Source organism: Xylocopa sonorina, chromosome 1 (assembly GCF_050948175.1).
Source record: "Xylocopa sonorina isolate GNS202 chromosome 1, iyXylSono1_principal, whole genome shotgun sequence".
NCBI classification, from domain to species: domain Eukaryota; kingdom Metazoa; phylum Arthropoda; class Insecta; order Hymenoptera; family Apidae; genus Xylocopa; species Xylocopa sonorina.
The window spans coordinates 16,464,821-16,479,612 of NC_135193.1; the positions used below are offsets into that span (position 1 = coordinate 16,464,821).

The 14,792-nt window shown below is 50.4% G+C and overlaps 1 protein-coding gene across 27 annotated transcripts in view; it reads left to right on the forward strand.

Annotated features, from left to right (window-relative positions):
* Foxp (forkhead box transcription factor P) overlaps positions 1–14,792 on the forward strand; it is a 187,124-nt gene that overhangs the window by 79,847 nt on the left and 92,485 nt on the right. For 26 of the 27 annotated variants that reach the window (XR_013103044.1, XM_076908936.1, XM_076909009.1 and 23 more), the window contains one exon: positions 5,834–5,941. The exons of the other annotated variant lie outside the window; for it this stretch is intronic. Coding sequence is in view for 15 of the 26 variants with exons in the window: in XM_076908936.1 (XP_076765051.1) it covers positions 5,834–5,941 (108 nt within the window). In the remaining 11 variants the exon portion in view is untranslated. The remainder of the gene's footprint in view (positions 1–5,833; positions 5,942–14,792) is intronic. 27 annotated transcript variants of the gene reach the window in all.

Consider the following 14,792-nt stretch of genomic DNA (forward strand, 5'->3'; position numbering starts at 1 on the left):
GCCTGACATTCGCGCGAAGTACACGTGTTAATGTTGTTTACGCGATGATGTTATTTATATGCGTCAAGTGGTGTTTGATCAAGTGTCTCGAGGTGACGACACAGCTCGAATCGAAATTGGGAAAAGGTGTTTATCAGCGAACGAACGTGCGAACGATCATAAATAATTATAGCCTGACTGACGATAAGAAACATCTAGAAATATATATTCCGTCGTTAAATTTCGTTTCGCAGAACAAAGAAAAAAAAAAGAACTCGCGATAGAAATTCTCTTCAAGTTTATGCGTGTCCCACTGAAATTGTTCCCCGTCTAGTCGCGCGGAGAATCTAAGCGCGAGCCACAGTGCCGCCGATGAAAACGCGTATCGGATCGATCGTAATCGCGAACCATAAATTATCGTACATAATAGACTCGTTGTAAAAGTGAAAGTACAATGTCCAAGAGCTCGCCACAGGAAAGAGCGGTCGCGTGCACGCACCAGTGCCGAGGCGACGCGTTAATTCGTGCTCCAATCAAACTTTTCGTTCCGCGCGGAGAGGAATCTCGAGCCGCTCGTCTGCCCAGCGCCAAATTTGGTTACGCCACCGTGCGCGGTGTAGGCGAGGAAACTTAGATAAGCTCGCGGCTATGTACGTTAGCTTAAATCACGACACTTGGCTCGCGGTGACGCGAGAGAACGCAACGAAAAAAGAAATACATTCACGCGCGTAGGTACATAAGAGCGAAGGTGAGCCGAGTTTTTCCTTCTTTTGTTCCCGTTTACGCGCGGCAAACAGGGCGAAAGGGGGTAAAAAGACGGGGTAACGAGAGAAAAAAAAAAAGGAAAAAAAGAGCCGAGTGGACGAGAGAAACAACGATGCGCACCGGGGGCGCAGAGTCTGTTTATTAAAGAGCATTAATCTGCGAATCTGTACCGGGTGTCCGGTTAAACTCGACTCGCCGTTGAAACGATATTACTTAGCGCGTTTTCGTGATACCATTTTAATTGTGTTTTGTAATTAGCCCGACCCGTAGACGAGCCACCCGTTGTTCTCGACTCTTTCACGGCCGTTTTCCAACCCCCCGCGCCCCACCACTTCATCCACCCTATCTTCCTTTTTCTCGACCCTCTTTCCCGCATTTTCTCACGGCCTCCTCTCATCTGCAACGTTTTTTCGGCCTTATGAACGGCTCGCCTAACCAGGCCTTCGCGATAACCTTTGCGCATCGAATTTTATCGCTCCGTTTCGACGAAGCGCTCGCGTCCGATGTTCCTTCGCACCGCGGATCGCAAAGTGTTGTTCGTTTCTCTCGTTTTGGTTGGTCGAACATTTAATCGTCGACGCGTCTTTCGTCGGTGACCGTAAAGCATCGATGTTCGCTCCAACTTTTTCCCCTGAAATCACCTTAAAGGTGTCCCAGAGAATGTTTCGTCCCGTCGATCGGCTCGCGATAGTTCACGCTACATCCCTTTTCCGCGTATGGTTATTAGTGTCGGAATCTGCGTACAGCTGGAGGCATCTAGCAACAGGAGGAGCAAAACATACCGGAAAAAGCGCGGACAGAGGAGAGGATGGTTGACTTTACGTGTATTTTCTTTCTTCTTTTTTACTCTTTCTTGTTCTCCCGCCTCTTGGTAAACCGTCTCTCTCTTTCTTTTTTCCTCTCACTGTCTCTCTCTCTCTCTGTCTCTTTCTCTGAGTACCGCGCGCGCACTCACGCCTCGCACACACGCCGGGCACCCATCGTGCAAGGACACAGCACCCATACACGCGGAACCACGCTCTCTCGCACGGCAAAACTTAACAAAACAATTTGCTCCAAAGCAAACAACGGCATCCGGTTTACTTGTGAATAAACAACATATTTATTTTTAGAGGCCCCACGGCCGTAACTCGTTTGCTCGGCCGCTTGCTCGAGCCTCGCGTCTATTTGCTGGCATTACAAGACTTAACGGCCGGGAATAAAAATTGACGGGGCCACAAATACCGTCGTCTGTTTGGAAATTTCTTAACTCTTCCACCGTCCGTCCGTTCGGCTGCCTCGTGAATTTTGTCGCTCGAACGGTTTCACGTACAAGACCGTTTTAAACGCCGGACGAAGGCTGTTACACTTTACGCGAGACGGAGTTTTTAAGGCCCGCCATTTTCTTGGGACCCGTTCCTTCTCCGTTTTTTCGACCTACCGTTTCCACGCGTAGGCGACAGTTCGCGGAAAGGATTGCATTATCTCCGGGCGGGGAACGCCGCTTTCCAAAGCATGAAGTCAACACTAATTACGACCGTGACTGCATCGTTTCAATGGCTCGTTTGCAGCTACGAATCAGAGTAAATATTAACTGCCTGCTATTTCCAAGGCCTAGCGGTTCCAATCTGTCACCGTCGTAGACGTAGACACAGCGGATATTTCTAAAACAGATTTCAGCCCGATTACTTACTCCATTTCATCTTCCTGTCGCCACGATAATTATCATAATTTCTATTTGGAGCTATTCGTCGTACGGGGCACGAGAAATAAGAATAGCGCGGTCCTGATCCGAATAATCCATGCGTTCGCGACAAGTTTTCACCCGTAGATATCGCTCGGACGAATGAAAACGTAGTTAATCGCGCGGCAACGTGAATTTGTGTGTTATAATTAGCAACGAACACCGTTGGCATTCGTGCTGGTCCCGGATTAAAGGAGTACTAACCGCGACCTAATTCCAAGATAAGATAAGTCGTTAAGTGCATGGTGTGGCAGCCCCTCGCGATACTACCCGATGTTTTATTGCTACGCCCCACCCCCGTGGGCTCTCCTTCGGGGCTCGGTGAGATTTATTGTAAAATTCGATAGATATTGCCAATTACAACCCCCGCGGCGCTCCGCAACCCCCACTGCCCCCAGCCATCCACCTCCCCCACGAACACCACCCTGTTCCATCGAGAGAGAGAGAGACAGGAGCCACCTTTCCCGGCTGCCTGGAGAATTTTAAATGCGTTTTATGTACAGAGACGACGCGGTGCGTTGCATAAATCCGTCCCCTTGAAAATATGATTACAATCACTGGCTCTCGCGCCCGTCGTACTCCCCCGGCGGCCCCACCGCCGCCTTTTCCATCCCCCTGTGCAGACAGGACGGGCCGATAAAACGTTTCATTTCGCCGGAGAGTGTCTTACGAGGAACTCCCGGAGTAATCTTCGTCGATCATCGTTTTTATTGCCGCCTTGTATACTAATTTTATAACCTTTTTACGTTCTCACCGCTCGTGAACAGTTCTCTTGGCACTCGATACTCTTTTCTTACCCGCTCGGAAGATACATTCCTTTTCTTTTTCTTCTAATACATCGCCGGTGTCGCTTTTACAATTTCCACCGCCCGTTTCTTCCGTTCCCGATTTTCGTACGTCCGATCGAGGTAATTTTCGAGCGAAGGCGCGCGTGTACATCTGTCAACGAGATCCTTGTCGAATCAGAGGGACGTAATCTCGAATCGATCGCGACATCGCCTGCCTATCGTTCATCACATCCCAGGAACGTGCACGCTACCGATGCATCGTCGAAATCAGGAAAGTTATGCGCTTCTCTCACGCTCGTCGCTCGTAGCTCGTTAATCCAACCATCTGTCCACGTGGCAACCAATTCTCGCCGCTAGTCGTGTTCGATCCGGTCGCGGTAATTACATCGGATACCTTGCATCGAAAATAAGGTTTGTAGGCTACGGAAAGGACGACGATGGTCGAGCGTCACGACGACGAACCAGGCTGCGAACGAATTTCGCTTAGACGGGGCGTTTTCTTCTTTTTTTTTTCTTTTTTTTTCTTCGTTCACCTCGTCGCTGGATGAGTACGATGCACACAGTAGTCGGTGTAACGGTGGTGCACGGAACGGTACGCTAGAACGGCGGCACACGACGTGGCCGCGTTGCGTGTTTTCTTTGCACGTTTCTTTTGTCGCGTGTATGTCCAGCTGCGCGTCGAGAACGCGGGGCTGCCTCATGCAAATGAAGCGCACAATGTGCTTCAATAGCCGGCTCGTATTTATATATGCTATCCGGTTCATTATTTTCCATCGTTTTCCACTGTTTATTTTTACCTTGTACTTTGCCGCGTACGAAACACGATCTTTGCCCGTAGTAGGAATATATGCGAAACGGCTGATTATCGATCGTCCCGCGGCGCTCGTCCAAACTGCGCGCGTGTGAAAATACTTTTACTATCGATCTCCCCGATTAATTCCATCGGTCGAGCTCCGATTATGCAGGAATCCCTGTGATTCAACGGAGTTAATTGCGCCTTCGTTCTTGATCCGTTCCTCGACGCTGACGGTGCGTTACACGCGTCGCTTCTATTTACGGTTCTTACACGGCTGTGTTTTCTGAACACGTCAATCGTGATCGTCTCTAATTAGAAATCGAATTTGATCGTCGACTGCCGCGTCACCCTTGCGCCGTACTTCCATGGCTCGCATCACGCGTGCATCGTACGCGCGTAGAGCGTAGAGGGTTGCGCAACCCACCCCGCGTCAGAATAGAAATTCGGCTAATTATACTACGCGTAATTCCATTAAATCGGCACGTCTGCATTATCGCGTGCGCGGCCAACTTTCGCAGCTGTACACACACGGGTCGACAGGTCCACCAGTTTTTTCCGCGGCGATAACCGCCGGTGACTAAGCAGCTTTCAGAAATCCAAAGTTCCAATCGATCTCTTTCGAACGTCGAAACACACACGCGCGCATCCATCATCTATTTACGATCGCGAATTATAAATTATTTCGCCGATCCACCGATTGATGTACGGCTCTCTCCGGTTATTCCGGGCAAGACGTCGGATATAAATGAACCAGTGTAACCGTGGAATATAATTCCGCGAAATATTGCGAACAAAATAAAAATGCTGGCAAAAATTAGACGCCTCGATACTCGCTAATTGTCGTGGATTACGAATGTCAATTTACCATCGAGGCGTCTTCGAAGGAATTACGTGAAAATCTGGATAGGTACTGGCATAAACCCAATAACGAACAATTCTATAAGATACGATGAAAGAATTACTCGGATGTTCAAAGAGAAAAAGATAGAAAATCTGAAGAGCACCCTCGAAGGGGTGAGGGTATCGATGTTGCGTGGGTGAAAGGGGGAGAGCGAGGACAAACTTTCGAGTCGTGCGAACGAATATTAATATAATCGCGGCGGGCAGAAATCCACGAGCGAAGTAAAGAATGATATAATAGCTGGTCCGTAAGGGATGCGTCTGCGAGCGAGAGGGCGAGCCGGCCGAAGACGAAGTGTTCTCATTATACTGGCTGATTTATGCGCGTGCCACCTCTCTCTCTCTCTCTCTCTCTCTCTCTCTCTCTCTCTCTCTCCCTCTCTTTCTCTGCGTCGCGCAGGATTCTAGGTTAGAAATAAAGTTAAAAGAAAAATAAGGCTTACGGGGTGCAAAGTCGAGAGAGGCCACGGAGGGTGGCGGAATATATTACAAAAATAAGCCCGGCTCGCGAGCGCTGGGCTGCGTGAACGAGCATCGGAAAAAAGAAACTTTTGAGACTGCGAACTCTCGAGGAGATCGATGTCTCTTTTCTTCGCGGCCAGGTTCCGCTCGCTTTGCCCCGCGAGGAAGAATACCGCGGCCGGAATAAATATTTTCTCGCGGAACGGCCAGGCGAACAAAGTTCCCTCGCGGTGTTAACGACTTGTTGTACTTTGCCCGCGAAAGAAGTCGTGTCGCAGAATTTTATTTCCGCCGAGTGCGCGTGTGTGTGTCCGTTACGTGCGAGCGTCTATTACCGTGCGCTCCGCGAAGGTCTGGATGAATGAAAAGCGTGCCGTTTCTCGGACGAGACGCGATACTGATTCGATGGTTCTGTTTCAGGGACACATCGGTGAGAATCCGTTCGACAACGGTTCGTGGGGAAAGGAGCAGTTCCAGCCATCGACGGTTCCTTGGCAGCTGAATCCGCGCGGCCACGCTCGTCCTAGTGTAAGTAACCTGTGATACAGTTGTATGTACCGCGATTTCCATACATTTCTCGTCTGTGCGGCAAAATAAAAAAAAAAAAAAAAGAAAAAAGTACTGGACGATGAGACGAAACCGTAAAAGGAGAAAACAAAAGGGGCTAGAAAAAGAGAAGGAAAACGTAAAGGACGGGAGGATAGAGTAATTGTAAAAGGAAAACGCGCGAAGCAAAGCCACTTTGGAGGAGAATATAACGCGCAGTCAGAATCCTGTCCGACACAAGGGCTCGGTGTCTGAAATTTGTAATTCCGGCTTGGATAAGAATACTATCCCTCGGCGGGAGGGTGAGTAACGACCGCGGAAAAAGAAATCCGGCCACTCATTGTGTCCGCAGGTAGCAAAAATGCTAGAGGGGCATCGTTCGCTGCTTTCCTCCCTGTATTTTCTTCTCCCTTCCTCCGAGGACGCGGGCACGGTCACTACGTCGTCGTCGTCGTCGACGTCGTCGTCGCCAACCACCGGCTAACCCCACCCCGGGCCCCTTTCGCTTCCACGTTCTTTTCCTCCTTCTGGCCTCGCCATCGTTGAAAACCACCCTCTTACTCGCTCGCGAGCTCACTCTCCCGCACAAACTCGTCCTGTCACCCGGTATTTATAATACGCTTTGTTTTCCCTCGGCTATTTGTCTTGGGCTCTCGGTTCCTTCGCTAACGTTATTATCTCGCGTTTTATTTTTATTTAATTCCAGCCGGTGCTCGCGCCCTGCGCCTTCTAACCCCCCTACGGTTCGTTCCTCCTGTTATTCTCGCCTTCTCTCTTTCGCTCTCGTCGAGCGACCACTCTACCGACGCCCGGCGCCGTCGTTACTTATCCGTCGACGACCCTTAACGAGCGAAACGTGTCCTACGGTTTAGGGAAAACTTTGCGCTCCGGGACCGGTTCCTCCTCTTTCTCTCTTTTTCTTTTCTCTTTTTTTTTTTGTCACCCGTTTGTCTCTCGCACTTGGCTCCTCGGTCCCTGCGAAATCGCGAGCCATTGATAGGGACGGAGGAAACGTAGGAACGGGTGCGACGTTTCGTACAGGGTGACAGGCTGTATCAACCCCTTTAAACGGTTTTACCGCCAACAGGGTGTCTCGCGGACGAATCTTGGCACCTTCGCGAAACGTGTTCGCGAAATGGTAACGCGATACGTCGTTGCTCGAAAGAATGCACGTTCCTCGCGAAATACCAAGCCAGCCGTGACGTAAACGTTGTATCGCGAGGCGAGTAACGCGCGTGCTGGTAAGGTTAAATAAACTTTGAGCGACGCGCAATCTAAATCGCGCGCCGATACGAAACGGAACGAGGGAAGGAGCGTAACGCGCAATTTTCAAGATGGTTAACGCGAGCAGCGTCGTTGTATTTTACTGAACTATTCCCGCATCGGCTATCCAGACGCAATATCCGCGTTCGGCTAGAGCCGGGTTTAATTTTGCGGACTGGTAACCGTATCGTCGTCCGCCTTATTACGATACAATGTCTTCATTCACCGATGCTTATGCACACGATAGAACGGGGCGGGACGCGCGTACACCCACACAACCCGCTAACCCGTACACGCGTGTACGTAGGTATACGCGAGGCGCAAAAAAATAAATAATGTTTATCTTGGCTTTTACGTGCGATAGGGAAGCAAACTCGATGCCGCCCACGCACGTAGCCGGGTCTAGGAAAAAGCCATTCGTGCCACATCGCGCGTACGTGTGTGTCAAGCTTGTTTATTGAAATCGTTCCGCAGCGACGTGTCAGTGCGCCAATACACGGCCACGAGTATCGTACGTATCGCCGTAGCACGCAATCCTATGGGCTGTTTAAGATCGGCCGTGCATCGCGATCAACGTTAACCGCAATTTATTCCCTATTTTCGCTCTCGGACGTTACCCTAATCGCGATCGGTTTGCGGTACGTTCGAAACGTTCGCGAACCTGTTACCCGTTCGTTCGACAGTCCTCGTCGGATACCGCGGGAGACGCGTTCGGTGGGGCGCGCGATAATTCGTCCAGGAGCAACGAAACAGCCCGGCAGAAGGGGAATTATGCATGCGACGCAGGGACACGTATCCACCGGCTTTCTAAGAAGCTGACAAACGCACACGTGTTGCCTGGAACGCGGCACGATTCTACAATGTATACGTGTGCACGCGAAAAATGTTCAGCCGCGACTAGTATGCTTATATTATACGTACGGTGGCTATGAGATCATCGGGGTTCGACGGTTGTTGGAAACACTGACGTCAACAGTTTCGGCTGGTGGTTCCGTTGGCCTGCGCGGATCATTCCCGCCCGATACGATGATATCAGGAAGAGTAACGCCGATCGTGCACGTGCAAAACGTTCTTACCTTGCCACACCGCCCGCTCTCGATCCCGTTTCATTAAACACCGCCAGCGGCGGAATAAACTTGCCGCGCGCGCGGTACAGTTTCTCCGGGCGCGTTGCAAAATAATTAAAGGCGGCCGGATTTATCGCGACCGATCGTTAGGCGCGATTAGACTCGGTTGAATTTCGCGTTCGCGTTATAAACTGGCTGGCAACGCGCGCAATCGGACGGGGAAATGTTTCTTCGGGGCGTGGAAATATCGGGGAATTTAAAAAAGCACCACGGAAGGAGGGGTGGACGGCCACGGATCCCCGGGACATAATCCGAGCACTCTTTCTCGTCCGTGGGCAATATGAATCGCGAGAAAAATCAGAACCGGATGGGGACGGCGAATCTTAGCCCCGTCTCCGGCAACCCCTGGGTTTTAAGATATGCAGGGCACAACGCACGCTTTCCTAGCGAAGAGACTATTTTAATACGAATGAGTGGGACGGGGAGGGAAGCGGATCGAGCTCTCCGCCGCGAGAGTGCCTCGCCCGGAAGATCTACTTCTTGATTACAGAACTTTTTACCTAATTACATAACATTGTTACCATTTACAAAGTCGCAGCCGGGTGTACGCCGTCTGACTACTAATTAGGTAGCCCGATTAACGGGAGGGCGGTCGGAGATCACGCCTGCTACGTGTTCGATAAATTTCGCGTGATTCCCCCCGAGGTGGTGGTGGTGGTACTGGTGGTTCCTTCGAGGAATTCACGAGAGGTCCTTTGATCTCCGAACAGAAAAGTTACCGTATTTCGCGATTCAATTATTCGACGGGGCGACCGGTCGCGTGAATTATTTAAATCGGCCGCAGTATAAGCATTTAAAATGGAATTCGAGTTTATCCGTGGAGCTGGAACTCATTATCGGAAAGATGTAAACTCGCGGTGAGATAGTCATGCGCAAGGGACGCGTTCTCTAGACGATGCAGACATTAAGACGTCTGGTCCTCGACCTCCGTTTTCCACCCCTTCGCTCGCCTCCTCTTCTCTTCCCCAGTTCTCCATCCCCCCTTTTAGGTGGCCTAGCCCGTTAGACGGCGCTGGTTTACCCCGTCTTCATTGTCCTCTAATTCTCATCTGATCCTCACATTACGTAATATTCTCTTTATTATTTTATAATTCCCACCGACTAACCCGTTCCCCTCGCCCCGCGCTCGAAACGCGCTCCTGCCCGCGCGGCGAGTTCATCCGACTTCACCGTTGCTCCGCACCAGCACGAACTCATCCCACGCCACGCATACTAATGCATCCTCGCATTTATTAATTATTCCCCGCTAGTTACCGTTGCTTCGCGCCCCGACGTTGTTCCGTCCCTGCCGCGCGCAATGATAGATTAAACCACCTAGATTCGGCGACGGACAATGTACCTCACGTACACTCGCCGTTACCGCGTTCGCCGCGCTTATCTTCCAGGATTTTTCAAGACTTCCCCCCTGCGCGTCTCGTTATTCGTCTCTCCGCGGCTATCCGACTTCGCGCGATACGCGACTCCTCGTAAGTGCGAATAAATTCGCGGTTGACCAAATCGAGGATCCTCGGATCCGTGGGGAGCAATTTTTTCGCGAAATTAAAAATTGTCCGATACATCGACGACTGAATTCTTCTCCTTCCGCGGTCGTCCCTGCTTCTTTTGCCAGTCGATAGGCCAGCAGACGGGAATTTTTCCGGCGAACTCGCGGACCAATACCTCCGGGAATTTAATTCCCTTTTAACGTCGAGGCGATTCCTTTTCATGGCAATCGCAAATGTTTAATTGGCTCGACCGGGCGGCAGCTAGTGGCTACATTAATTGCACCGGATCGCTGCGGGGTGGTTCGAGCAGGTGGCTGTCTAACCATGGATCAGCCTGGAATGGGGTGGTATGGCCAGTGGAAAAGGCGGCTTGCATTGAATGCTAAACAAAAGCTAATTTATATCCGGAGGTCGGGCCTTTGCCGGAGATCGGGAGATGAATGGCTGTACTTCTTGCATACCAAGTGGCCCGACGGGTCCTGAAGGACTGCCGAGTTAAAGATCCTGGGGGATGTTCCCTTTGGGGTAGTCACTTGTATCCCCAAATCTCCCATTCACTGCGAAACGGTGGACTACATTTTCGGGGCTCCGCCAAAAATTGCCTCGTCGACACCTAATCACCCCTTGGATACATTGAAAATTTTCCTCCTCGTTATTACTCGCGATAAGGCACCGCGTAGCGTTATTTGAAATAAAACAAAAATAGTAAAAAACGAACGTCCGATAACACGGTCGACTTTAGACATACAGATTGAAAAATTATGAAAATACGAGGTTTAGGCAGGATGGTCGAATTAAAAGTTTCGAACAAATGGTCGGAAATGAGCGGCGGGAATATTCCCTTTAGGGTTGCCGCCCTTAAAATTCGACCGAGAACGACCGTTCAATAATCATACATCCCCTTCAAGAACTTGGTATCCCCGTGCGTTACCCTTTCGATAATGAACGAACTTGCCGCTCGCAGAATCAGGCAGCTATTGTCGGAAAAACTTTGCGCTATGCAATCGCGCGGATTGTGTTTTCAAATGAAAAATTCAATTTCCAGTTCCCCCTCTCTTTATCAATAGTTCCACTGCTGTTTAGCCGAAAAACATTGGACTCGGAAGGAATTCTCAAAATCGTCCACTAATAACACGATAGTTTCACGATAGTTCGCTACTCGACGAGGAAATAAAGGGGTAGAGAGAGAGAAAAAGGGAAGGGGGAAAAATTAGATCTGTCGAAGCAACGTCCCCGACGTAATCAAAAGAAAGTTGGCTACTGGTGGTAAATCTCGAAATGAGATTTGTCGGGGCCAGTTTTTCCTCGGTCCGATCAAAATTCTATTCCCTCGACCTGGCGTTGTACGTATCATGAAATTTTAATCTTGTTGAAAAAGTTTCGTTCTTCGATCCTTCCCGAGTGTGGAGCGAAAGGGGGATAGGAGACGGGCGACTTTATAGAGAGAAGAGGAAGCCTGTTGATTCTGACGAGGCGCGCGGTCTGTATCCCCCGTTGTTGGATGGGAAACATCGTCTAGCCGGCGTTGAACTTTCTCGATACACAAGGCAACATAGCAACACAACACGGTAAAGCACAACAAGTGGGGGGGATGCTGGGGGTGGAAAGCTCGATAGATATACAGCCAGCCGTGGCTGGAGAGGCGCGCGTCGCCGGCACCACGTGCTTTTCACCCCTCCTCGTTGCCCTCTCCTAGCCTCCCTTTCACCGTCTGTCTTCCTCTCTTTCGCTCACTCTAAACAACCCCTCTATCCACTGATCGGCCGACCGTGTACACCCCTGTCATCCCCCACGCGTGGGAAACGCAGCCTCTCGCGCAAAACACCACGTGCTCTCGCTCGGCACACCTCTTCGCAACTTGTTTCACTGTTTTACTTCCATACGGTCAATGTTGATCGTATGGAAATGCGTTAATCTCATTGTATTAATTTTAAGGTATATTTGGGATTTGTTCTCCGAAAGTAAAGAAATTTCGTTTCCTGTTGTTTCATTGGAAGAAGCGGCAATTTCCATTCATTTTTGGATTTATCTCACAGACGCTGAGGGTGCAGCAAAACGTTGCAAACGACGGTTTGTATGTATTAGCTTCACCCTCGAGGCTATATTAACGAGCAGACTAACCCAAGTAGGCAAGTTAACCGAAACGTGCAACCTTGTAAATAGATGTCTGGCTCGTGATAGCGTTTCCAGCGTATCACTACATTCTGCACAGGAAGGGGGTACGACGTCGGATGTTAGGGCCTCGTACGAACTAGTAGAACGGTGGTTGGTTCTCGTTTCCATTCTCTCTCTCTCTCTCTCTCTCTCTTCCTATATATATATATATATATATATATATATATATATATATATATATATATATATATATATATATATATATTCTCCAACTTCTTACATGCACGCGTATGCACACCGGTAATTAGTGTTTTAATGAAGGGGCGGCTCGAGGCTCCGTAAATAATTACCAACATGCTCGATCTCACGCCTGAGCAGAGCCAGCTTATGATTTCGATCGCGAGCCGCGCGAAAAGGGCACGAACTTTTTAAGTAGGCTCGCGTGAGCACGCATCGCGTTATTGTTAATTTAATGATACCTTAATTTCGCCCATGGACTTTAGGTTTCGCCTTGGCGACAGGATTGACTTTGCTTTCCCTCGGATCGCTGGCAACGTATCACGACTAACTAGAGCGATCTCTTTCCAATTTTCCAGGCCAGTTGAAATTTAGGTTCCCGTCACATTTCCAGGATCAATACACGAGAAAACGATTAATCTATTTTCCCGCCGGGGCGAATCTTTTCCCCGGTACGAGTCGAGCTGAAAAATAGTTTTAATTAAATTCGCAACGCGCGTACCCTCGCGCGGATTCCGTCGCTTGCGAAAAGATGGTCGTTCGAAGCTCGCGAAGACTGCGTTTTACGACATGCATTATTCCGCGGGGTTGTAAAAGAAACATAGTTTTGATTTTACGTTCGCCCGGTGATTTTTGCCTGGCCATGCCCTCGTTGCGGATGCCAGACTACGGGATAAGGGACGTCCGAGATCGAGCCGTCCAGACCGCAAACGTGATTTCCTCTCCTTTCTCCGTCCAATATCCTCCTTTTATATCCCTCTGTCCTCTGCTCGCTCGTGTACATACATAACTTCTTTAACGTTCCAGCAGATCTCTGACATCCCCCTCGCGTGCTCGTTAACCCCATCCCTTTAAGTTCGGAGGGCAGATCCTCCTTATTCTTAGCTACAGGGAGCAGTATAAAAGTTGAGATTGATAGACAGGAGAAAATCTAAATGCGGCTAATCAAGAGTCATCATTTTTATACGGATCGAGTACCATCTTCTTTTAGAAGCAGGCACTTGGTGCCTTTACGATCTTTATTCGTAAGAGCTATATCTTTTTTTAGTTAAAACGTTCCACATTGCAATTCCGTAGTTTTCCGAGTATTTTGAAACATTTCCAGCGCTACATACTTTTTCCCTTGTTTCGAAGAGGGTAATAATATCTTACGAGTCTCATATGGTTTATTATAACGTTCCGTACGACTGCTTTATTACGAGACGTTCGAAACAAACTTGGAATCACGCGTCAGGCCAATTAATCAGAACAGTCTGACGGGTACAGGAATTTGGTCTCCATCGACTAGCCGTGACAGGGCATAGAAATCGAATGACCCAAAGTAATTCCGACTGCATCTCCAGACATTACTTGGTCCCTGATCAATACGTACATCCTTCCCCCCTCTCTCTCTCTCTCTCTCTCTCTCTCTCTCTCTCTTTCTCTCTCTCTCTCTCCCTCTCTCTCTCTCTCATTCTCTTTCCTAGCGGAGGTAGACGCGTACACGCTAACATCCCGACAGTAGCTCGCATCTCAAGGAGGGAGAGGAGAGAAAAAAAAAAAAGGAAGCTCCACAGGGCGGCGAGATGGGGGCGGTTGGGGGGTGGGTGGGAAAGGGATTCCGCGAGTCTGCGGTAATCGCGCCCGCTCTCGCGAACGTTTCACCTCTTCTACCCGGGCTCGCTCCGCTTCGCCCTCTACTTTTTCTTTCTTTATTTTTTCTGTTTCTTCCTCCCTCCCCCTCGAAAGCTCGCGTCGCGGTGGAAGGGGCACCACGGTTAAGGGAGGTCACGTGGAACAGCGTGAATACCGAGTGGGCGGATGGTACAGGGTGAGTTAGAAGAGCGGAGACGAGGATTGCGCGCGCAGTTGGACGTGTATAGGTATATGGGACGGGGCTCCACCACGCGAATAGAAAACCGTCGCACACACGCCCGTGCTGGTAGCCTGTGTGTTGTACCCTTTATACGCAGCCGGAGCTGTTACTCCAACGGGCATGCGTCTCGGTCACCAACGGATTTCGTCTACGTGCGGGGGCACACATGCATCTAGCCGGAACGATTTTAAAGCAGGATAGTGGCGGCGGAGTAGTCCAGGAGGAGACGGTGGTGGTGGTGGTGGTTGAAGCGGCGGTGGTATACGACGGCGGCAGCGGCGGCGGCGGCGGTGGTGGGTGGTAGCGTCGGAGGTGGTGGTGGCGGCGGTGGAGGAGCTTGATTCTCCTTGCCACGGAGGATAGAACTGGTGATGGAGCTCGAGAAGTAGCGGATAGAGAGAGGATGTAGCGGCGGTGACGTCGCGTCGGTCCAGTAGAGGGGGCGGTGGAGAAGAGTGTAGAGATCGGCGAGATCTCCTCTTAGCCGAGACGGGAGCGAGACGAGAACGGAGAGGAGTGGAGAACGGATGGACGAGCGAGCCAGGACGAGCTCGAGCGAGAGAGGCAGAGGGATGCGAACGGTGCGACGGAGATGGTGAACGAGAGGAACGGGCGTGTAGGCGGACCAGAGAGTGGAATTCCACGGAGGCGTGTCTTCCCCGGCGCACCAGGTGCAAAGGTGCGCGAACGCGACGTTGCCACGCCTTTTCCACGGGACGACGTGGCCTACAACCGCACGACGTCGACGTCGA